The following is a 24,664-nucleotide window of genomic DNA, read 5'->3' on the forward strand; positions in this document are numbered from 1 at the left end:
GGGACATGGGGTAGTGATTGATGGGAATGGTTGGACTTGATGATCCGGTGGGTCTCTTCCAAGCTGGTGACTATGATTCTATGAAGTGGGAAGCAAGGAGCTTGCTTTAATCTGTACAGTCATCAAGCTCATTTCAAAACACAACAGACTAACCCCTCCAGTGCCATCTCTGAATCTGCACAGAACTGAAAAACAAGCCTCGCTTTCATCCCCAGACTTTTATTTATTTATTTGTTTATCCAGGGGTGAAAAATAGCCAGACCATCTTGTTAGAGAGAGGATGGCACGGCTCTGGGAGTATGCGGTAATTGGCATTGCCTCCACCTCTTGCAAATCGTTGAGGACAGTGAGAAAGCTCCAGTGTCACTCCAGCAGTTTGAGAGTCCAAGCTAACAGCTAGCTTCACAAAATATATTCAATAATAGTACAGGGAGGTTCAGCTGCAAGCCGGGTATTACACTTCCACCCAGAAAAATGCAAAGGCATTTGGCAGAGCAGCCACATGTGTTTCAGTGCTATCAGATAAAGACCACCCCAGCCCATTACTATTCCGAGCTGGCAGCCCTCCCTCTACAGCTTTGGAAAGGAATAAATTTAGCTTACTCTAGATTGTACCGAAGGATATTCTACAGCACAATTCCCAGTGTTCAGAGAAAGTAATTAGAGGATTAGTCACCTCTATTGGTCTCAGCTCGTGTTATTTTCATTGTGTTCTCAAATTCAAATCTTCTGTCACTTTTCAGTAAGATTCGTTCAGACAGGGAGGAGGAAGGAAAATTTATGTCCCTAAAATTTAAATCTATCACACCAGCTTAAAAATTCAAGCCACAAGGATTTGTTTTAAAATTTATAATACTGGAATTTGGTTTTAGCAGGCAGTGCAAGATGCACTCATACTCAGAAGTTACCACTTATCTCTCCTGCAGTTTATTAAAATTTAAAGCAAGCTTTACACACAACTTGCTTTATATTCATATGCAACATTAGATAAGGGAATGTTTCATCAAAAGCTATGCACTTCCTACAACATGATTTTACCTCTGATAGGATCCATTTCCCTCCCTCCCCCAAACACAGAGACTCACCCAGCAACCTGCAGTAGGGAAATTATGGGATACCTCACTATTGCTATGAAAAACAGACTGGTAGCCAGTGATGTGTGGGATTTGGGGTTTTATACTGAATGAAACAGACTGAGGAATAATATTAAATGATACCATGACACACTTTGCAGTGTAAATAAGGCACAGTTTCATTAGGCTGGTGCAAAAATAATCACCATTTTTGCTGCGAACTGCAATGCTTGTTTTGGATTAAACTCTTAGTTAACTGTGTTCATGTAGAACATCATTTTAAAGCATGATGTTCACTACTTAATTATGCTAATGATTTCGTTTTCACCTATGATTATTTTTTATTTTAATAAAAATTAGTCAAATTTTTAAAAAACTGTCAAATTACAGATGGAAAAAACCCAAATTTGAGCGATTTAGTTGTAAGCATTCAAGAGGAGACAAGGTAGCAGAAACTGCTAGCACATCAACTAAGCTTTTGGTCAGGGGACTGTCAATGAAGATACAGCTTGACACCAGTTTCAAAACCTTTGTCATGGAAATGAGAACCTGGAAGATGAGGAACGTCAGAGATGTCCTTCTGCAATAGACAACCACCAATTGGGGGCCAATACCGAAGTGGGCCTTGCAAAATAAGTTGAGAGGCTGCAGAACTAAATATTGACCACCCAACAGCTGTTCAACATTTCCACCAAATTGAAAATCAAAAGCTGGACAACAGGTGCCACGTGAGCCAAAAAAAAAAAAGAAAATCATCATTATGATCTCTGCTCTGCACTTCTCTTGTGCAACAAAACAACTCATTTCTTGATTGCATTACGACACGTGATGAAAAATGGATTCTATATGGCAACCAATGGCATTACATGGAGGGCTTGGACCAAAGCAAAGCATCACAACACTTCCCCAACCCAAAGCTGCAAAAGAAGTTTATGGTCCCTGTTTGGTGATCGGGAAGTGGAATCATCCACTGCAGCTTCTTGAATCCTGGCAAAACCATGACAGAGAAGTACTGCAAGGACAACAAAATACACTAAGTACTGGAACACCGGTCAATCGAAAGGACCAATTCTTCTCCATGATAACACCCAACTGCATGCCTCTCAAACAACTCTGCAGAAGCTCTACGAACCGGGCTACAAAACTTTACCTCACCCACTAATTACCACATTTTCAAGCATCTTGACAACTTCCTGCAAGAGAATGTTTTCCAAAACTAAGCAGCAGCTCAAAACCCCTTTGAAGAATTAATCAGTTCCAGGGCTCCAGTATTCCATGCTACCAAAAGACTCATTACTTGTTGGCAACAATGCATTGATTCTAATGGTTCTTATTTCAATTAATACATTTTATTCTAAGCTGAGATAAGCTGCTTTAAAGTTGATGGTTAAAAACAGCAATTATATTTGCACCAACCTAATAATTAGGGCTACAGAGCATCAAGTGTTTCTGAGGGTAAAGCAGCCTACATTTGTACGAGGAATACAGAAGACTTATGAAATTACATACAGCAAAATGCACTTCAAGTATCTCCCCCCCCCCCGCCCAGCATGTATAAGTATTTTTACATAAAAATTAATCATAGAATCATAGATTCACCAGGTTGGAAGAGACCCACCAGATCATCGAGTCCAATCATTCCTATCAAACACTAACCCACGTCCCTCAGCACCTCATCCACCCATCTTTTAAACGCCTCCAGGGATGGTGACTCAACCCCCTCCCTGGGCAGCCTCTGCCATGGCCGGATCACCCTTTCTGTGAAAAATTTCTTCCCGATATCGAGCCTGAACCTCCCCCAGTGCAGCTTGAGGCCATTCCCTCTCGTCCTGTCCCCTGACACTTCGGAGAAGAGCCCAGCTCCCTCCTCTCCACAACCTCCTTTCAGGGAGTTGGAGGGAGCAATGAGGTCTCCCCTCAGCCTCCTCTTCTCCAGGCTAAACACCCCCAGCTCTCTCAGCCGCTCCTCATAAGGCCTGTTCTCCAGCCCCCTCACCAGCTTCGTTGCTCTTCTCTGGACTCGCTCCAGAGCCTCAACATCCTTCTTGTGGTGAGGGGCCCAGAACTGAACACAGGACTCGAGGAGCGGTCTCACCAGTGCCGAGTCCAGAGGGAGAAGAACCTCCCTGGACCTTCTGGTCACGCTGTCTCTGATCCAAGCCAAGATGCCATTGGCCTTCTTGGCCACCTGGGCCACTGCTGGCTCATGGTCAGTCACTGTCAACCAACACCCCCAGGTCCTTTTCCACCAGGCAAAGGAATCTCAGGACACCGAATGTATGAATGGCAAGTGAAGCTGACTGTATACGGGTGAACTAAGAAAAAGCCACATGGGCTCTGGAGCAATCGGTATCTACAAATAAATGATAGGAGTTCTACTGCAGGTAGCAGTAGAAAAACAATGAATAGGCTTTTCTAAAAAATAAGATAAACAGTAGTGACCGTAAAGATCAAATTAGGAAAAACTGATTAGCCACCACTCTGCTGAGCTAAAAAAGTAATTCAAGAACAGTTAATGTGGGAATCTGTACTGAAACTAATTGATTTTTTTTCACAAAGTATGAACTGTAGATCTACGAAAACCAGCAGGAAGACTAATTAATGACAACAGATGAAAATGGCAATCCAGATCAAACGTCTGATAAAAAAATAATTAAGAACTTACATATTTTTAGAGTAAATACAATAAAAGGAAATTAAAAAACCCAATCTCTTCAAAGTCAGTATAACTGAAGAACGTATTCAAATTCGCATTTAATAGAAATATAACTGAAAAAGCTTATCATTTTTCATAACCACCCAACATGCCAGTACAGATCCACTTCTCCTTAAAAAACAAGAACTTAATAACATCGTGTTGTTGGAGAAACACGGCCCACACAGAGTGCAATACCAATACAAAAATGCCTTTTATTTACAGATTGTACACAGTTAACTGCATTTCAAAAAATACTTTCACAAGGCTGTGGAGGAACTGCTACTCAGTCCTTCTACAGTAATGTGAAGGAAGGGTTTAAGTCTCCATCCCAATGACTGTAACATTGCTTTAAACAACAGCATATCTTGTCCTATCAGAACTCTAATTTTTTTGTAGCGACTCACCTATTCTTCGCTTGATCTCTGGGATAATGGCATTCATTCATTAACAGAAAGCCTAGTGAGGAAGTAAGTAGAAAACATTTCACACCTAAAAGGTTTTTTAGCTCCATTAACCCATCTTGCTGTATGAAGCTCTATTATTATTATTACAGCTATTAAATACAATAAGTAATTTAGAACACCTTTTATCAAAGTATCTCTTTTTGACCTTTTAGTTTCTGTATTTGGCAACTGATTTAGAACTATTTTCACTCAAGAGATTAACCCTCTGACTGTTAAGTCAGGTCAGCGAGTAGAGATCACAGAGGGATTTTAAATTTATGGTGGAAGCTATAAACCAAAATTTATAGCTGATGATAAACCACTTCTTTACACTACACAGGTTCATTCCAAATCTACAATTCCATAGACAGAATCATAGACTAACCACGTTGGAAGAGACGCACCAGATTATCGAGTCCAACCATTCCTATCAAACACTAAACTCCAGTTTGAGGATTTTTTGGTATTTGATTTTGTTACTGAGCCACTCCAAATCTCTTAAATGTCTATCTATTAAAGATGGACAGCACCTGCTTTGTCTAACAGAGCACTAGAAACAAAAAGGCCTGACAGCTGAGAAATTTTTTCCATGAAGTCCATGAAGGCGTGGACTTCTACCTCCTTCCCTGCAATATGATGCCTCTGCAGACAGAGCTGAAACTACAGATCACATAGGGCAATAAAGCTGGTATCTCCCTCTAATCTTCCAAGACTAATGCTTCCCAGGCTATCAACATTGGATACACAGATACTACTCTCTCAATAAGCAGTTGCTCTAAGCAGTGGAATCTTATCATAACACAGAAGAGCAGTACCTGAAAGGGGCTACAAGAAAGCTGGGGAGGGGCTGTTCACAAAATATTGTAGTGATAGGACAAGGGGCAATAGGTATAAACTGGAGAGGGGCAGATTTAGACTGGACATAAGGAGGAATTTCTTCACCATGAGAGTGGTGAGACACTGGAACAGGTTGCCAAGGGAAGCTGTGGCTGCCCCATCCCTGGAGGGGTTCAAGGCCAGGCTGGATGGGGCTTTAAGCCCTGATCCAGTGGGAGGTGTCCCTGTCCATGGCAGTGGGGTTGGAATTAGACAATCTTTAAGGTCCCTTCCAACCCAAACTATTCTATGATTCCACTATTTTCCACCATCTCAAGACACAACCGTCCCTACTGTGACACAACTTACCTCATCCCCACACCTCAATGTTAGGGAAACAGTGAACACCTCCAGAGTAACCAAATACCTTTGCGCACTTAAATTCTTTAAAACATCACTTAAACTAATTCAGTTTTAAAACCTTAATTATAATTTCTTTATCAGCTCCGATTCTTCCCATACCAGATCTCTCCCAATTTCATCCAGTTGTCTCTATACTGGTTTTTAAAGACACTAAGATATTTCAATCTGCTTGTGCCAACTTGATTTCAAGAATATATTAAAAGTCATCTTTTATCTTTTCAACATACATTAAAAGTCACCTTTTTCCTACTAGCTTGCTCCTATAGTTATGTATTCTCCCAAAATGCTTCACATTTGATTAGTCTGGCTTCAGCCTCTAGCTCTCCTTATTGATTCTCCTGCTGGAACAGAACGCCTTTTACTATCGCATATTTTTATGGCTGCAGGATGCACACTAACAGCTCAATATTCTTTGAGGAGCAAACCAGACTGTTCTTCAAGGAGTTTCAGCTTTCCTGCAGCACCAAGTTAAATTTGCTAGGCAGTCACGGCTGTTCAGAAGCAAATTTGTGAGCCACTTTCTGCCAGGGAAATGGCAATTCCTCAAGTAGCTGTGGTAGCTGGTGGAATAGCTCATTTAAGCTGCCAGTTTTCATTTGACACTACACAAGTCAGTCTCTCTATTCCCTCCTTCAAATCATTTTTTGCAACTCCTGTTTGCATCCTCTCCAGCTTTTTCAAAATGCTTCTGAGAGCTTGACAGCAGAACTGCACACAGTATTTCATTAAGCAGCCTCATCAGCACAGATGAGATGAGGCTACTGTTCCCTTACTCCCTCCACCTTTCTACTGACTGTAGGAAATTCTGCTTTCCCAGATATTGTCTGATTGCAACAGACCCTACCGAAACCCTCCAAATGTTAAACTCTGCTAGTATTTTGCTTATAGTTAGATTACAAATCAGAATCATAGAATAGTTTGGGTTGGAAGGGACCTTAAAGATCACCCAGTTCCAACTCCACTGCCATGGGCAGGGACACCTCCCACTAGTCCAGGCTGCCCAAGCCCCATCCAACCTGGCCTTGAGCCCCTCCAGGGATGTGGCAGCCACAGCTTCCCTGGGCAACCCTGTTCCAGTGTCTCACCACTCTCATGGTGAAGAAATTCCTCCTTATGTCTAGTCTAAATCTGCCCCTCTCCAGTTTATAGCCATTGCCCTTGTCCCATCACCACAAGCCTTTGTGAACAGCCCCTCCCCAGCTTTCCTGGAGCCCCTTCAGGCACTGGAAGGGTGCCAAACGGTCTCCTTGGAGCCTTCTCTTCTCCAGCCTGAACAACCCCAACTCTCTCAGCCTGTCCTTATGTAGGCAACCAAGGAATTTCTTTGGACTAGAACCTGCTGAATGAGCTTCTCATATATCCTGCTCCACACACTTACCACAGACTGTGCTAAATTGTCTTCAATCAGGATAACAACCCCACCTGGAAAAAAACTAAGGTTATGCTTCATATCATAGAACGGGTTTGGGTTGGAAGGGACTTTAAAGATAGTCCAGTTTCAACCCTCATGCCATTGCCAAGGTCACCTTGCACTGAATCAGGTTGGTGAAGTATTAAATGCCCGAACTGAATTAAGTAATATTAGAAATCACAGAATCATTTGGTTGGAAAAGACCTTTGATAGAGTCCAACCGTACCTGTCCACTAAACCAGATCCTTGAGCACCTCCATCTTTTAAATACATCTAGGGATGGTGACTCAACCACTTCCTTGGGCAGCCTCTGCAAGTACCCGAGAGCCTTTTCAGCAAAGAATTATTTCCTGATATTTAATCTAAACCTCCCCAGGTACTACTTGAGGCCACCTCCTCTCATCCTATCGCCTGTCACTTGGGAGACGAGACCAGTACCCGCTTCCCTACATCCTTCCAGGCAGTTGCAGACAGCAATAAGGTCCCCCCTCAGCCTCCTTTTCTGCAGGCTAAACAACCCCAGCTCCCTCAGCCACTCCTCCTAAGACTTGAGCTCCAGTTTAAAGCCATTTCAGAGGTGCCGTTGTCCCTTTCTTTCAGAAATGGCAGTGAATGAGCTGAAGCTCACGGTTGGACTTTATGATCCGATGGGTCTTTTCCAACCTGGTGAGTCTATGAAGCAGCACAACAGTCAATACTTTTGCTCAAGTAGTTTTAAATACTTGAAGGTCTGTCAGAACTCACACAGATCCTCCTGTTGCTACAAGAACAGCACAAAAGGGTGGTGAAACTTTCTATCTGCAGGTATGAAATGCTACACACAAAAAAATATTTGTTGTGTCTGCTGAATCCTGAACTTCACCAAACAGAAGCATCTAAAAAGGAGCCACTTTAATGAAGCCCCATGGGAGCACAGATAAAGATAATTGCAGCTTTGTATCAGTGCACATCAACCCGAAAACGTCTGTTACAAAGTTCAAACAGTTTCACAAATTAATGCAAGACTTCCAGTTTTTTCTTTTTTCAGTTAAAAACAAACCAAAAAAAAAACCCCCACATAGCACTTATGGAAAAAAACATTCCTAAGAGAAAAATGCACTTAAGTTGTAAGAACAAAAAGACAGACTTTCATCTCGGAGGAAAAAAGCAGAGTTGTTATTACGAAGTTTCTCCAGTGCAAACACTACAAGAAAAATGAGCTGAAATTCTGTCCGGATCTGGAAAGACTCATTTTATTTGTGACACCAGGAGATCACAAATCAGCGCTCTGCTGCTAGACATGCAGATGGATGACTGACACTTTCTGCTCAGGCTAGCTTCCAAGGAAAATAATAGTTTTGAGGAAATGATAGTTATGAAAGAACAGCATGTATCCTACATTTTTCCCCTGTCAGTAGCAAAAGGCCTCGGTACCAAGGAAAATATAAACACAGAAGAATTTGAAGTCAAGTGTAACATGTAATTTTTAATGCTTGCCTCTGTGCATCTCACTTAGCAAAGCACACAAAGTGCTGATTTACAATACGAAATAGGGAAACGAAGAGATAATCTAGTGTAACTAATATTCTAATTATAGAAGCATGTTTATTACTCCAAGATTCCCCTTCACAGAAACATGAACAAACAGTAATGCAATAAAATCCTACAATTTCCTGCCTTACAAAGTTAAGACTTATTTATTCATGAAGATTCAAAACTAGGATTCAATGGAGATTTTCGGATTTAAGCCAGAACCAGCAGCGTTCTGAACTATTGTCACAAACGCAGGCATTGAAAACAAATGATTCGGAAAACAATGTGTAGTTCTACATTTTAGATTATTAAAATATGTTTTGCAGGTCTTAAGTTGTATCATAGAATAGGTTAGAAAAGACCTCAGATCATCCAGTCCAACCACCAGCCCAACACCGCTGTGCCTACTAATATGTGAATATTCCATCAACACATCCCTTCCCTTCTTGTTCCAACACTGCCATAACTTGAGTTAAGGGACAAGGAAAGAAACTTGCTAGGGCAAAAGCTATTCAACCTGGAGCAATGGATCATCATGATGCACGTGGCACTGTTATGAATGAACTGAGACACAGCAAGTCCCACAATTCCTGAGCATACTTGACTATTTTTACTTTATGTATTCCAGTAGGAACAAGGCTCTACAATGGCAGCGAGCGCTAACCACAGCGCATACATATGTTTTATACATTAAATGCTAAATGAGAAGGAAAAAAAAAAAATACGAGCACGGTTTTAACATTGTTCTTTTCAAAAACAAAGAGTTCCAAAATGTTTTGGCCAAAAAGCTCACCAAAGGTACCGCCGATGCCTGTGATAGTCCAGCCTCAAGATCCCTGATGTCCCTTACTTCCCAGTGGCAAGACAGCATTGGGCAGAGGAGGAGCACAAGATGAGTAATTGGCAGGGGATGGGTGTGCGAGGTGTGTTGGGAGAAAGAATCACTGCAGGAGCACTTTAACTCATGCTTTTAAATCAATCCATTAAATCAATGGCCCACTTCTTTAAGCTATGTATTATATCTGTTTTCATATGATGCACAGATCATGCATAACGAGAAAAAGTGCAAGCTTCTTTATCAGCTTATTTCCATATTATATTTTATCTTCTCATAAAAAGTTATTAGGATACATTCTTCCAAAATAATATCAATTATTAAAATGCAATCCCCTCAGCCCTAATTCTTAAAAATTCAAAGTTAGGGACTAACTCCCAGCTTCTGAGCTTTTGCAGCAAAACCACCATATCAGAAAGTCTTCACTGTGTTAACTCATACAGCAACCAAACCGCATATTTGATGAGAAGACAACCTGCCCCGGACAGGTATCGATCTCCATTTCTATGAAAACTATGAAAAGCACTGTAATATAACCACAATCCCCACTTTAAAGGCACAGTGTTTTTCCCCAGTGCGAAGTGAAACACTCAGTGTAACACACTATTAATACAGAACTACAGTAGCACAATATAACCATATATTACATTAATACAGCACTGACAATGCTAAGAGAGGTGATAGAAGACCCACCCCTGGAAACACTCAAAGATGGGTTGGATGGAGCTCCAAGCAACATGATCCAGTGGGAAGTGGCCCTACTCACTGCAGGGGGGTTGGACTGTGTGACCTTCATGATCCCTTCCAACCCAAACCAGCCTATGATGCTATGATTTAGTAGATCTTTGGTCTTTCTGCTCCCTATGGAATCATTTGCTGTTGACAAATAAAAGTATGCATCAAAGAGCATCCAAATCTCACACTGGCTCTAGTTAGCAGGCACTAAATAAACAGATTTAAAAATATATCTGAGATACTTCACAAAAGGGTTGCAGCTCAAAATTGCGTGGCCCTTCCTCCCTGTCCCCCAATAGGCTGCAAGATGCCTTTAACATCAGTCATCTGCTTTCGTAACCAGGAATGTGGTATCTAAGTACCCAGACCAATGCATAAACTAAACAAACAAAAAAAAAATCAACTCAAAAATAAAGAAAGCATGTAAGCAGCAAACCCTTGTGTCAAACTAATGTGAAAACTTTGGCCAGTCATCAAAATGAGGCTGCAAGTCCTTAACATTAGGGTGAGGGGGATTTCTGTTTGAAAGGAAACCTATTCTATCTGCATTATCCTTCAAATATATGTTATTACACAACAGGAAAAGTCACACAAACTACACAGAAGAGACATTATACACACGTACACACACGCCTTCTCCTGTCTGTGAATCAAGCCTGAGAAATCCAAGACTGAGGCCACCCTGAAAAACTATACAGGCTGATTAAGCAGAATCGAGGTCTGTGATATCTGAACTTTTACCAGGACTAACAGCTCAATTCACAAATTGGAAAGTGAAAGCCAAGAAAGCACTGCCTTTAAGGCAGAGCATTCAGGGCTGATAAAGCCAGCCCGAAACACAGCAGAGCTATGGACAATTAACAAGTTATTCTGCGTATGACATTACCTTGCAGAAAACTTGCTTGACTTCAATGCAAAGAGTATCTGAATCTTGGCAGGCATACAGAAAAATTTACTCTGGAGACGCTTGTCCCTGTGTGCTTGGCAGAAAACTTCCTGAAGGACAACAGATTACACAAGGCTCCCAAAATGTCAAACATCCACTGTACCCAAGCTTAGCAGAGTTCCGTCTGGAGTTACAGAATCATAGAATGAGTTGGAAGGGACCTTAAAGACCCGGTTCTAACCCCCGTGCGCCATGGACAGGGACTTTTTCATCTTAGCGAAGACATCTCCATCTGGAGAGAGAACCAGACTGTGAGAAGGGAAATCTCTCCTTAAGGTGATGGAATGGAGCGATGTAATGTCACTGCTTCACTGTTACTATCACACAGGTGTCTGCCTTCCAAAGCATTACTGTTCCATATCAAAAGCTTGTAACCACTGGACAGAGCCACAAAATGAAGAGATTATTTCATGGAAAGGGTCATTGGGCAGTGTCCGAGGCTGCCCAGGGAGGGGGTTGAGTCCCCTTCCCTGGAGGGGTTTAAGGGACGGGTGGACGAGGTGCTGAGGGACACGGGTTAGTGACTGATGGGAATGGTTGGACTCAATCTAATGGGTCTTTTCCAACCTGGTGATTCCAGGATTCTACAATTCTCTGAAAACTGGAACTGAAGCAATAGCAGACAGGACAGCAGGAAGGATGCGGGTGCTAGTATCAAGGGAAATCAATCCCAGAGCACTAAGGATCAGAAATAAAGCTTGAACATTAAGAGGTTTGCAGGGGAACTGCAGGCTGGTTTGTGGATGTTCTTCATTCACGCCCACTCCCCAAGAAAAAGCCTTCCAAACTTGAAGGTCTGGAATTAAACTCCACAGCAAACAGGTAGAAAGGCATTCTGACAATGGGTTTTAAGAACAGAGAGTAAAGAAAAAGGTGTCCAACATCTAATACTGGAATCAAGTACAAGGTATAGAACACACACTCCTGTTTAGTTATTTATGAACTCCATATCCAAATTTTCCTGTAGCAAGTTTCATATCCACTGATCTAAAGCTACAAATTCTCTCTCTCAAAGAAATCCAGTATACTTTAATGCTTGGAATGCTTCACAGTTCCTAAAATATTTCCATGGAAAAAGCCATAAAATCAATTTCAAAAATATTTCTAAAATACACATATATATATGATGCAATGTATATTACACAGATATTGAACAAAAAACAAAAGCTCTGGAATTAGAATAATGAATGGGGCCACCTTAACTCAACAACCACATCTTTGCAAGATCTACTTGCAACCTTGGCTAAATTCACACATCCAAAGGAGCTCAGCAGATATGCAATTTCTTTCCCTTCTGAAATCCTTTTCTATTCTTTCCAGGAGTTTAAAAAAGAAAAAAAAGAGTTCCTCAGGAAGACTCCTGATTTTCATACGCCTCATATATTCTCAGCTCCAGCAGTACGTGCTACTACAGTACAAAGATACTAAGATACAACATTAAATAATCAAGATATTTTTAACCAAGGAAACTAGCATTAGATCTTCCCAGTAACAGTCCAAATGATAACAGAGTGATGTTTTTAAGATATTTAACACTGGCTGTCTCCTGCACAAGACTGCAAACGTTTTGTTTTGACTTCCAGTTTATTAATTCACCAAAGCAGCAAGAGAGTCAATTTTTGTGACAAAACACCAAACAGTAAGATCTGAGAAAGCTTTGAGAGGGAGGGATGAGTTAGGAAGAACACTTTGAGCTATTAAAAGTTTCGCAATCCAGCTTTCCAAGGCCAGCTTTTCACTTGGAACAAAACAAGAGCATCTGCCCATGCTGAAGCGAGGTCAGCTTCGTTCCTGCCCGCCTCCCACCTGGACCACCAAGGCTCTGCCTTATTACTGACCTTCAGCAGTGGAAGATTCTTTGGTGGGCTGAAGCAGAGAGAAAACGGGGTGGAAAACTAAATGCTAGCATAAGAAAACTGCGAGGAAGAAAAATTTCTGTATGTCTTACACAGTAGTCTATTGTCTGAAGTTTATAATAGGACAACATTCACTACAAAGGGTAGCAGTCAAAAGTAACCCACAAAGCCCTCCCCCCCCAGTTCCTTTCAGTTTTCATTCCATTTTTTGTGGGTTTGCAGTCATTGTCCTATTCCGTATTTCCTCCAAACCTGCTTTGTAGAAAATTCAAATATGAGGACAGGCTGAGAGAGTTTGGGTTGTTCAGCCTAGACAAGAGAAGGCACTGGGGAGACCTTAGAGCAGCTTCCAGTAATGAGAGGGGCTCCAGGAAAGCTGGGGAGGGGCTCCTGAGCAGGGAGTGCAGGGATAGGACAAGGGGAGGTGGTTTTAAACTGAAAGAGGCAAGATTTAGATTAGACATCAGGAAGAAACGTTTTCCTGTGAAGGTGGAGTTGCCCAGAGAAGTCGTGGGTGCCCCACTCCTGGAGGTGTTCAAGGCTAGGTTGGATGGGGTCTGGAGCAACCTGATCCAGTGGGAGGTGTCCCATGGCAGGGACATGGAAGCAGGTAATCTTTAAGGTCCCTTCCAACCTAAACCATTCTATGATGTCTGAACAATAGTGCCAACAAATGTGGAAACTAGAGATATCAAACCATAATTGTTGAAAACTTTTTGACCATTCATGCACTTTTGTTTTGAATTCATGCAGTACAGATAAAAAGTTTTGCTTTAACAACTCACCAAACACTCTAAAACCTCAAGCACAAAAACTCACCTCTCCCTCTCTTTCTCTCAACCACACAATCTCCTTAATTACCTCTTCTGGAAATGCAGACTCAGGACGAGACAGCATATTAAACAGATATAGCCAAAATACCGTGAAGAGAAGAGCTTCAAAGAGCAGCTGGTTGGTTATCTGTATGATCTGCTTATGTCCACCCATACAAGTGATGGACTCCAAGCAGAACTACCCAAAGACTCTGTTGTGGGAAAGAGTCTCCCAGAGACACATTTAAGCAAAGGACTGCAGGACAGCTTTTCCCACGTTCAGCATCTATATGTTTCAGCAGTAGCGTTGCATTATGCTGGTGACATATAAACTAAGGCCAATCTCAGGAGCTGAACCATTCTGCAGGAACAGTTTATATCATCAGGGAAGTTCCAGGTTCTTTTTAGGTTCCCTTTGCTTGAGAAGAACATCCCTCACTGAAGATGACCAGTACCGTTTTAGACAAAGGAGTTAACCAAGATGCAAACTGGGAATGCTTTGTCAAAGCCACCACCAAAGAAGTCTGAGAGAAGAAACAGAATTGTGTAGCTACAAGTAACCACACATATCCCAGAACCAACATTTCTTCAGTCACACGGAGACATGACATAGGTAAACAAACAAATAAATTCAAGCCTATGCTTGCTTCCCTTTTCCTTACCCAGGAGTTAGGGGAGAAGGGAAAAAGATTAGTTCTAGGGCTACGACACTGAGACATGGGAATGGTCCCTTGGAAATCTCTGGAATAACAGAAGTGGTAGTTGTCAACATACAAGCTGAGTGTGCAACACATCTGGATAATCCCAGACCAAGACAGATCACTTAAGACACTGGTCCTGTTCTTATGAGCCACCAATCAAATATCAGGCCAGTGGCCACTGGAGTGAGAGCTCCAGCAGGAATATGCAAAACTGACTTCTGGCACTAAATCCAGTTTTTCAGCTTGACAGGGACTGATTCCCCTCTCCTTGCTTGCCAACATAAAAGAGTATCCATCACTCCCTGACCATGGAGAACACAGTGCGGAAGAGACCACTCTGACCTCACAGTGATATGGAGCTGGAAGAAAATCAAGTTCTGCAAAACCAAGCAAGCTGGCAGTGCCGGACGTATAATGAGTTTGCTCAAGTCAAAAAGATAGGCATCTGCTGTTTCTGAAATTAGAAGTGCAAAGTTTATATTACCACATGCATTATCTCACATCAGACGTCTGCAGAGTCTAGAGCTTCCTGAATCACTATGGACAAGAAACATGCAGAATTTAAGACAAGCCTGTACATAATACAGTCTTGCATGGAGGTCTTACAAGCACAAGCTTTACTGTAGACTCAACAGCTAGGCAAGCTCTTTTTTATGGAAGGACAGCCTTCTACTATGTAGAAGTAAACCTGTAGTGCTACAGAACTCCAAATTGCTCTTATGACCACACAACATAATTCGTCTCTAGTGCTACAAAACTTAGAGCATTCAGCAAATAAAGCATCACCATAAGCACTTTGCTGGGGACACATCCCTTCAATAAATATCCTGATAAAGCACTCCCTGTTTTCTCCACAAATCTTCGCGCTATCTTTTGTGTTGAGAAGGAGTAAAGTAGCAGGACCTCAAAACAAATTTGTCCTGCATCTAAAAGAAAGCATAAACACGACTCGGACAAGAGACACAAACAGTGGAAAGAAGAATCTTGTAGTCTCAAGTCAGTCACCCCTCTGCTACTTCACTCAGTAAACAGATAAAATTACTCATTTTACAGACACAGTCATAAAAGACTCACAAAAAGAAATATTTAGATGTTGTTCTTTCCATCAGCAAAATCTCAAAGCACTCTGGAAAATAAGTATTTTCTAATTTGTAAGACAGGAATAGCAGCTGTTGGTTTCTTTGAAAAGTTACTGTTGGCCCATGAATCTTGAATTGCTTTCTATGTTTTCAAAATAATTGCTCCCTTTGACAATGCCTTAGAGCACAGAAGCCTCATGTCCTCTTTGATGCAGTTCCAACTCCCCTGTTCCAGGAAAGCTGTTCCATACTGCTGTGACTGAGTATATGCTACCCGATTTTTTGAAAACACAATATTCCACCCATTTAAGACAATTCTACAGCTTGAGGTAACAGGAAAAGCACATGTGTCACTAGTTGCATTCTCCTCTTGACACCATACTTTCTTTTAAGCATGAAACAACCTCAACAGAAATATCATCAGGATCAAATACTACCATAAGCTTCAATTTCACTAAAAGACTAACACAAGAATAAGGCATACGCTCTCTTATTCCTAGTGCCAGAACATCTGTCCGCAGTTCTGTGGTACAAGTCTCAGTCAAGGAGAGGCTCTGTCATATGTGCTATAAAACTACAATTCTACACAGTCCAGAATCCAACTGACTCTCTACGGGGGCTTTGCAGTTCAAAGCTAACGTGAAAGTCGTATTTCAGACTTGTAGAAATCCCCCCATGACAGAGATGAAGGATGTTTCCGAGCAGTAGTTAGGAATTCCTGTATTATAGATGCCAGCAGTCACAGACTCTTCCAACAGTTGTATACAAGCCCCTGTACGCATCAGGCTGTCCAGCACTGTAGCACAGCCACCCAAACACCTGGAAGACAACAGCAGATTGTCATCACCTTTTAATATTCTAGGGAGGTTCTTGCTTAGTAATACCCACTTGCAACGATGCATTATCCTCAACAGCAAGTTCAAAAAGCAGTACCACCACAGAAGCAGAAACAATGCACTGTCCACACAGCTTCATTTGATCCAAAAGCAGCTTTGGGTTTCCTCCTAAATTTTCAGAAGCTCAGCCCAGCCCAGCTCTCAGGAGACATGCACTAAGACTTGACCCATTACAGGCAATTAAGAGTCAGAATAGAATAAATGAGTAATAGAACAGAACAGAGTTGCTCCACTACGGTAGGTGGTCCAAAACATCCACTCTAAATCCTAAAGAATGGTGGGGGGAACAGGCAGAAACCAGTCATATTGGAACAATATAGTTTTCAACAAGTCACACCACATGAAGCTCAACTAGTGGAATCGTTATCTTGCAGAGAAACCAGCAGCTTAGCTGACTGCGGTACAAATCCTACTTGTAAGCTTTTCCAGTGGCACAAAATTGAGGACATTCCCTGATGGGCAGCAAAGCTTTGCAGCATCTGACCTTACGCTACAGCATATGAAAATCAGCTTGGACACAGTTTCTACTTTACCTAGATCTCCAATTCCACGAGACTGGAATCCGCCAGGTTATTTCTGACAGGGCAAAGGAAGTTGCAGACTGGTAAGATATTGTGCAGGCGTGGGTTACGCAGCCTGTGAAGTGCACAGTTTCTTAACGCCAGCCCTGGCGGTCACTGCATTTCCTCCTGCTTTCAAAGAGCACCTAAATTCACATAGAATCTACTCTAAATATTGATTTACAGCAGATGTAGTTTAAACTGTTAACAAGGAAAGCAGTTTTTGATCTTTTGTCTGCCCTCTGAAGGGAGAGCATGAAAACAAAAAAACAGTGTTAAGTCATAAAAAAAAAAATGGTTGCAGTCCTCAGCAATTTTTAATTCCCCTTCCTTCACTAAACATCTGGTTTTTGTTAAAAAACACTGTAAAATGTTTTCCAAAGCCTTTGACATGCATTCTGTTCAATAGGCCCCAAAAGCTCGGAAAGGAGAGCTTCAAAGCCCCAGTTGTCGTTTATTAAGTTGTATCTAATGTAAATGGTCTAACCATTTTCTTCTGGCTAATCAGTCCCTACTCTTTGCAAAGGCAACGGGGTAGAGACTTGGCATGTTAAAACGATGCTCATTTGATAGAAGAAAAGGGCACTCTACACCAAGGAAACCATTATTCAAGCAGATTCAGTTTGATAAACCAAAAAAAAAAAGCTGCCGCTGCACAACTCGGGACTCTCAAGATACCGATGTGATTAAGTTACTTCAGAACAAATTAGTGCTCCATGAAGCGATTACACCATAAATGTGCTCAAAAGGAAAGAGTGAAGCCTCAAACAGCCACAGCACCCTCCTGACAGCAGCTGAGCTCTACAGCTCCCATCCAGAACGAACACTAAAAAGCTGTCAGTGCCAAAAGCATTTCTGGTCTTTTTACTCAAAATTCACAGAGTACGTCAAAGCAGATGCAATAGCTACAGTAGATAACTGAGAATCCTATACTTTCATTTTCTCTCATCACTCAAAGCACAAATTGCAGCTCTCTCCCAACCTAATAATTACTGGTATGGCTGCATTTTGTGCTTCTGCAGTACCAGCACGAAACTTGATTTGAGCTGCAGGAACCCAGCCAGCGACTATACAAGCTGCTGTTGTGATACCACAAAGCAGAAGCCAACTCGGCAGGTAATTGGAAGAGAAGTTGGAAAGATCTTCCCCAGCCAGCTTGAAATAGTAATTTCACAGGGGAGAAAACAGGTTGCCTTTATCTACCACAGGTTACCAAAGGAGACTTTGATCCCAAGAAAGGCAGACATCATAAATACCAAGACGTACCACCCTAAATAGGTAATTAAAGGCAGAGGGTTTTGTGCTTTGTAGCAATTTGTAGCTGCCTGGAGGAGAGGGACCTGGGGGTGTTGGTTGACAGCCGACTGAACATGAGCCAGCAGGGGCCCAGGTGGCCAAGAAGGCCAATGGCATCTTGGCTTGGATCAGAAATGGCGTGACCAGCAGGTCCAGGAAGGTTATTCTCCCTCTGGACTCGGCCCTGGTGAGACCGCTCCTCGAATCCTGTGTTCAGTTCTGGGCCCCTCACCACAAGAAGGATGTTGAGGCTCTGGAACGAGTCCAGAGAAGAGCAACAAAGCTGGTGAAGGGGCTGGAGAACAGGCCTTATGAGGAGCGGCTGAGAGAGCTGGGGGTGTTTAGCCTGGAGAAGAGGAGGCTGAGGGGAGACCTCATTGCTCTCTGCAACTCCCTGAAAGGAGGTTGTGGAGAGGAGGGAGCTGGGCTCTTCTCCCAAGTGTCAGGGGACAGGACGAGAGGGAATGGCCTCAAGCTCCACCAGGGGAGGTTCAGGCTGCACATTAGGAAAAAATTTTTCACAGAAAGGGTCATTGGTCCCTGGCAGAGGCTGCCCAGGGAGGGGGTTGAGTCCCCTTCCCTGGAGGGGTTTAAGGGATGGGTGGACGAGGTGCTGAGGGACATGGTTTAGTGTTTGACAGGAATGGTTGGACTCGATGATCCAGTGAGTCTCTTCCAACCTGGTTATTCTATGATTCTATTTCAAAAGACATTTGCAATCTTCTATCAAGTCAGTATTACAAACGCAACCACTTAAGCATCAAAGTGCCACATGCACATGTTAGAAATGAATACCTATAGCACTTGCTAGTTTTCTTCTTTTGCCCACAGACTCAATACTTTGGAAGGTCTCAAATACTACACATGCTGTTACAAGAGAATTCACTCATGCCAGAGTCATCCTGAGCAATCACGGAGGACTAATGGCAGCAATTTATGCTTCCTAATGCCATACTTCAAGTATCTCAAATATACATCAAGCTCCTTCATTTTTCTAACCTTCATACACAGAAACAACTTCAAATCATTCTGAACCAATGAAGAAATCTAAATACATACATATCTAGAGTCACGGGGGTTTACGTGACGCTGGGTCAGGCCACTGAAAACCCCATCCAACCTGGCCTTTAACACCTCCAGAGATGCGGCAGCCACGACTTCCCTTGGGCAACCTGTGTCAGGGCCTCCCCACCCTTACAGGAAAACATTTCTTCTCAAAATCCAATCTAAATCTCCCCTCTTTCTGCTAAAACCATCCCTCCCTGGTCCTATCGTGACAGTTCTACTTCTGATAACTTTTGTTACATATGTCAAGGCCAGCTGCCAGCACCCCTTGTACAGTACAGGGGGAGTTCTCTCCCACGGTTCCACAAAAAGAGCAACCTCCAAAGAGGAGGAAACAGGAACGAAGACACACTTGAGTTTGCACAGAGTGAAAGCGCTAATGTCCCTTTGAACCAATAGATGGGATGTGCACAGGAAGGTGAACATCTGCACCTGGCAGAAATTGGGATCATACATTTTTATTTAGACAGGGCATATTATTTACTTAATGTCTGCAAGAAAGATACATTGCCCTCAAATAAACTGGTTTTATTTTCAGTTACAGACACCTCTTTCCCTGTCAGACATGTATACTCCAGACCAAACAAACCCCACAAACCTCCAAAACACAAAAAAACCACCTTAAACCTCCTATATCCCCCCACAAAACCCTAGTGAACTCCAGTTTAGCATCCCATCATCCTCAGGTGATTATTCTGAAAATTTACATCCTCTTCTCACTAAGTTCAGCACTTACTTGAAAATTCCTGCACAAGTAAACTTCCTAGTCATCTCAGACACCAGCAGCCCTAGAGTTGAGCTCCACAGTACTAACCATCCTGCATGAAAGCAACAGTTAGGACAACCCAACCACAAAAAAAAAGCCAGGAACAATATCAGAAGTTAGTTGTAAACAGCTCTAATTGCTTGGAAATGACAATCAGCAATCCTAGCTATGTCATGATGAGCTAGCAGTTAATCATATCTAAGAGTCTGGTAGTCAGAGGAAGGTTTTCAGAGATCATACGATCATGACTGAGGACAATAGTCTTCATCAGGAGACCTAAGCGAATGCAAGGAATGGCCTCTCCTGTGACTTGACAACTTTGGACTAAGCTTTCTAGCCTAGCAGAGGAGATCATTAAAATCTCAAGTAAGGTTCACACACAACTAAGTCTCACATTTTCCCCCTCCACACATCCAAGACATGCAGAAAGACAAACAACAGACAGTCTAACAGTTTTAATCTTCCCTTCTTACAGTAACACAAATTTTGAAAATACTGGAAGAAGTCTGTCTTAAATGGTCTGAGTTTTGTAAAATAGGGGACACTAGAAAATCTCCTGAATGGTGTCTAAGCACAGAGTTAATAAAATAGGTTTTAAAGATGAGCACAAAGTTGGAGAGACATATGCATATTTTAACACTCTGAAAAAACAGACTTATTACCCTATAATAATATATATTACCCTATATAATATACCCTATTACCCCCCCCAAATACACCCATATGCCATCGAAAGCCAAACAATTCTCAATTTGCTTCGGCACCTCCAGAAGGCAGGGTGGCAAAAAACAGGCAATCAAGTGGGAAAAACAAAGGGCACTGATTCATATGTAATTAGCTCAGCTAAATTTACTTCTGAAACCACTGCAACTCCAGCTGTCCTTGACACCTGCAAGGCAGGGACAATGGAACATGACAAGCTTCCTCTTAGGATCTACTGCAGTTCTCAGGCTGACATACTAACTGAAAACTGGTGACAATTACATTTCTTGAGCTGTTGCATAAATGGAACTAACACAAAACCAGCTATGCACCTTATTCAAGCATCCATGCCGCAGCAGGGACAAAAGAAATGGAGACGGTCAGTGTCCTACCCACCTCTGCTAAATCCTCCACCCAAAAATCATCAGGACTCTGAAAATAACATGTTTCTTTCTACTGGAAGATCCAGTTTGCACAGTGATAGACAAGCAAAGCAAAACAAAGAACTGTATCTGAAAAGTTTGAAGGAAGGATGTAAAGGGAGGAAACCTGTTAATATCTTGCACAGCGCAAGCTCCCACTGTTTTATCTTCCTTCAATAAGTTAGACTGAAAGACTGAGAGCAGAACAAAACTTTTAAGGTCAAGCTGCACATTATTATCCAAGAACAAAGCAGCTCACACTTCCCTGTTAGTCTGTTCCTGGAATCATTTACAGAAGTTGTGCGCAGAAGCCATTCCTAGTAAAACACATTTAGGCTCTGTTGTTTAAGATGTCAGAAAAGTCTGTGAAAGATTTAAAACGTAAGCACCCTTCCTGTGCATCGGAAGAGCTCTAACTGCAATCTGCTGCAGCACGGTGCTGGCAGACATCCACCAGCCTTGCCCCAGACCACAGCATAAATACACAAAAGCTCTCTTGTAGGAGTTCAGAGAAAGTGCAAAAGAACACATTCACCCAGACGTATCTACCTGAATCCAAACCCTCAAAAAGATGCGACTTAAATGTCTTGGACCCAATGTTATCTTTATAAAAGCACTAATTTGTACAGCACATTTTATCTGCCCGACAACAACAATGCCGATGAACATCAACCAGGTACCTTGCAGTGTCTGCCAGGTGTTTAAATATTTTGCAACTCAAATGCTGAAATACTATCGGCACTCCACACACTTAAGATCATCCAGGGAGAACATGTATATATTTCCATCAGCTATGTAAAACACTTCCATTTGTTACATTGGAAGCCACAAACCAGAGTTACAGACATACAGACACACACTGCGGGCCACCGCTTTTGAAGGAGATTTAATCAGGAAGATTTAACTAATATTGAGAATACAAACACCAAAAAGTATTTACAGAAACTTCTAATCCAAGTGACCACGTGTTTATCTGCATTAGGCAAGTCCTTACAATCTTCAATAAAAATAAGCTTCGATATTGCATTTTTTGGTAAGTTTAGGTATATACTGTGCATTGTATGTATTATAAAAGAAAACATACACCTATACTATGTCTTAAACATTGTATTCTTATCTTGGTCTCAGACACCACATTTCTGACAGCTGCATCTAGAATCATAGAATCACCAAGTTGGAAAAGACCTCCTGGATCATCGAGTCCAGCCATTCCTATCTGCCACTAAGCACCTGAGCAGCCTCATCTCCCTGCCTTTTAAACACTTGCAGGGATGGAGACACCACCACCTCCCTGGATATCCCGATATCAAGTCTGAACCTCCCCTGGTGGAGCCTGAGGCCATTCCCTCTCGTCCTGTCCCCTGTCCCTTGGGAGAAGAGCCCAGCTCCCTCCTCTCCACAGCTTGCTTCTGCACTGCCAGGATTTCCTTCTTGAAGAGCACAATATGTTCTCTCCCTCCCTTGATATGGATTTCAGTAAAAACAATGCACACCTCTTACAAACCATGTATTTTTGTGAGTGTCACTGCAGAACTCCCCCTCCAGTTTGACTAGAACTCTATAGTCACTTTTTGCTTCCAAGAAAAAGGGTCTGAGAGAAGAGGCACAATGACTTGCAGCTTGAAATATGCTCCACCACCAGAACTTTAACCTGGACAGTTCTATATGTTAATATATTTACAGCTTTTCCTCCTTCACCTACACTAGACTTCAAGTGAAAACATATATAATATTATTAAAAGCAACAAAAATGAAAGGCCCAGAGGGGTTACAAAGTCTTTTACACCATGTCAGTTTTCTTCATGAAGAGGAATGAGATATAGCAATCTCATACTTAACCAAGAAATTAGAACAGTTTTTGTACTTTACAGCTCAGATAAAGCCATTGGCATCGACAAAGCTGTTTGAGCAAGGGCAGAAAGGTCGGATTATCACATACCTGGGTTTAAAAACCATTTTATACAGGCAAATGGATTAAAATTAAATTTGTATATATATACACACACAAACACACGCACACATCCCTAGGAAGAAAATCCACCATAGACTTTTCATTAAAATGAATACATCTGACTACCACAGGATAAACCAGCAGAAAGATAAATTAGCAGTAATACACAAGCAGTTCTCCACCCAGGATCATCAGAAAACTGCAGTACACCCCACTGTCACATACCTTGGATGCTTGAGGAGTAGAAATCACATGAACACTGCTGGGCTTAACTCCATTTGCCTTAGGTCGCTTATAGAGGGCAAATCTGCTTTTCCTGCGTCCTCTGTCACCATTAGGGAGGGAGCCATTATACCTAGAAAAATACAAAGAAGTCTGGTATAAAATACCACTAACTGGGAACACAGAAGAGAAACGCAATAATTTGGTCACAGTGTCCTGATGTCATCAATTGCCTGGGGAAAATCAAAAAAGTAACATAACCATGGTAAGTTATGCTTTCTGAATTACAAGAACTCAAACATTCTTTACCTACCAGTGGTTGAAATTTTATTAATTATTAATAAAGTCATCAACTACAAATGAAATACTGAGCTGTTCGGCCACAGAAATACTTCACCTCCAGAATTAAAGGAGCTTGGAAGAACAAATCCTCAAATCTTCTCTGTAATTTCAGAACATGAATAGTTTTAACAGTGTTTTTACCACCCCCTTCCCCACAGCTCATGCAGGGTGGAGAAGACAAGAGGAAGAGCAAGGTTCATTTTTTTAATTCTAATCCTAAAGGCTTCATCTATTATTAAGGCAAGAGGATGCAAGTGTTTTTAGTTTATGTGACTATATCTGAAGACTCAATAATCATGAGGTAGCTTTTGACAGCTTATCTCCAGTGGATTAACAATGTGGAGAAGTCTTGAGCCTCAAGGTGAAATAGCTCCTTCCCCAGAGAAGGAACCAAGTGGGAATTTCTTTGCAATGCACAAGCACTGATCTCTCTTGCCACTCCTCCCCACATACGGTTGGACTCGATGATCCGGTGGGTCTCTTCCAACATGGTTATTCTATGATTCTATATTTAGGACAGGTAGATGCTTCTCATCACAGTACTATCACCTGTAACGTCCTTGAGAACTCTCAGCTCATCTTTAAAGATCATAAAATCATAGAGTGGTTTGGGTTGGAAGGGACCTCAAAGGCCATCCAGTTCCAGCCCCTGCCATGGGCAAGCACACGTACCACAAAGAACTCTCAGGACTATTCTTTACCACATAGAAGCCTCCTCCATTCCTGATGCTCAGAGATTTCAGACTTTTACCTGAAGGTGTTATTCCACTTATAAACCTCATTTGTCTTAGTGTTGAGGTTTATTCTGCACTGATCACATCTATCCCTCTCCTACAGTCTTTATGATTAAAAGCTAACATCACAGTCAGGAAAATAACCTGAAAAGAAGACGGAAGAAGATTAAAAGGTGACCGACTCCCTGCAAAGCAAAAGAGGTTAAGAAAGTTAGGAGAACTCATTATCTATTTAGAGGTATACTTAGACATAGGTCAGCTCTACATCCACCACAGTACCTACAGATTAAATCACGTGTTTGTAGCCCACAGAAGGCTAAGAGTCACTCCTAGCTCGGGCTGTTAAGACCTTCTAAACACCAGTGATC

General features: G+C 42.0%; 1 protein-coding gene and 1 long non-coding RNA gene across 2 annotated transcripts in view; both read right to left on the reverse strand.

Annotated features, from left to right (window-relative positions):
• Nucleotides 1-24,664, reverse strand: part of LOC138720595 (uncharacterized) — a 512,056-nt gene that overhangs the window by 373,553 nt on the left and 113,839 nt on the right. The window lies entirely within an intron of this gene.
• The window catches only part of PELI2 (pellino E3 ubiquitin protein ligase family member 2), an 81,275-nt gene that overhangs the window by 30,255 nt on the left and 26,356 nt on the right, over nucleotides 1-24,664 (reverse strand). Inside the window, exon 2 of the mRNA XM_069856886.1 lies at nucleotides 23,224-23,353. Within this exon, the coding sequence (XP_069712987.1) occupies nucleotides 23,224-23,353 (130 nt within the window). The remainder of the gene's footprint in view (nucleotides 1-23,223; nucleotides 23,354-24,664) is intronic.

Source organism: Phaenicophaeus curvirostris, chromosome 5 (assembly GCF_032191515.1).
Source record: "Phaenicophaeus curvirostris isolate KB17595 chromosome 5, BPBGC_Pcur_1.0, whole genome shotgun sequence".
Classification (NCBI taxonomy): domain Eukaryota; kingdom Metazoa; phylum Chordata; class Aves; order Cuculiformes; family Cuculidae; genus Phaenicophaeus; species Phaenicophaeus curvirostris.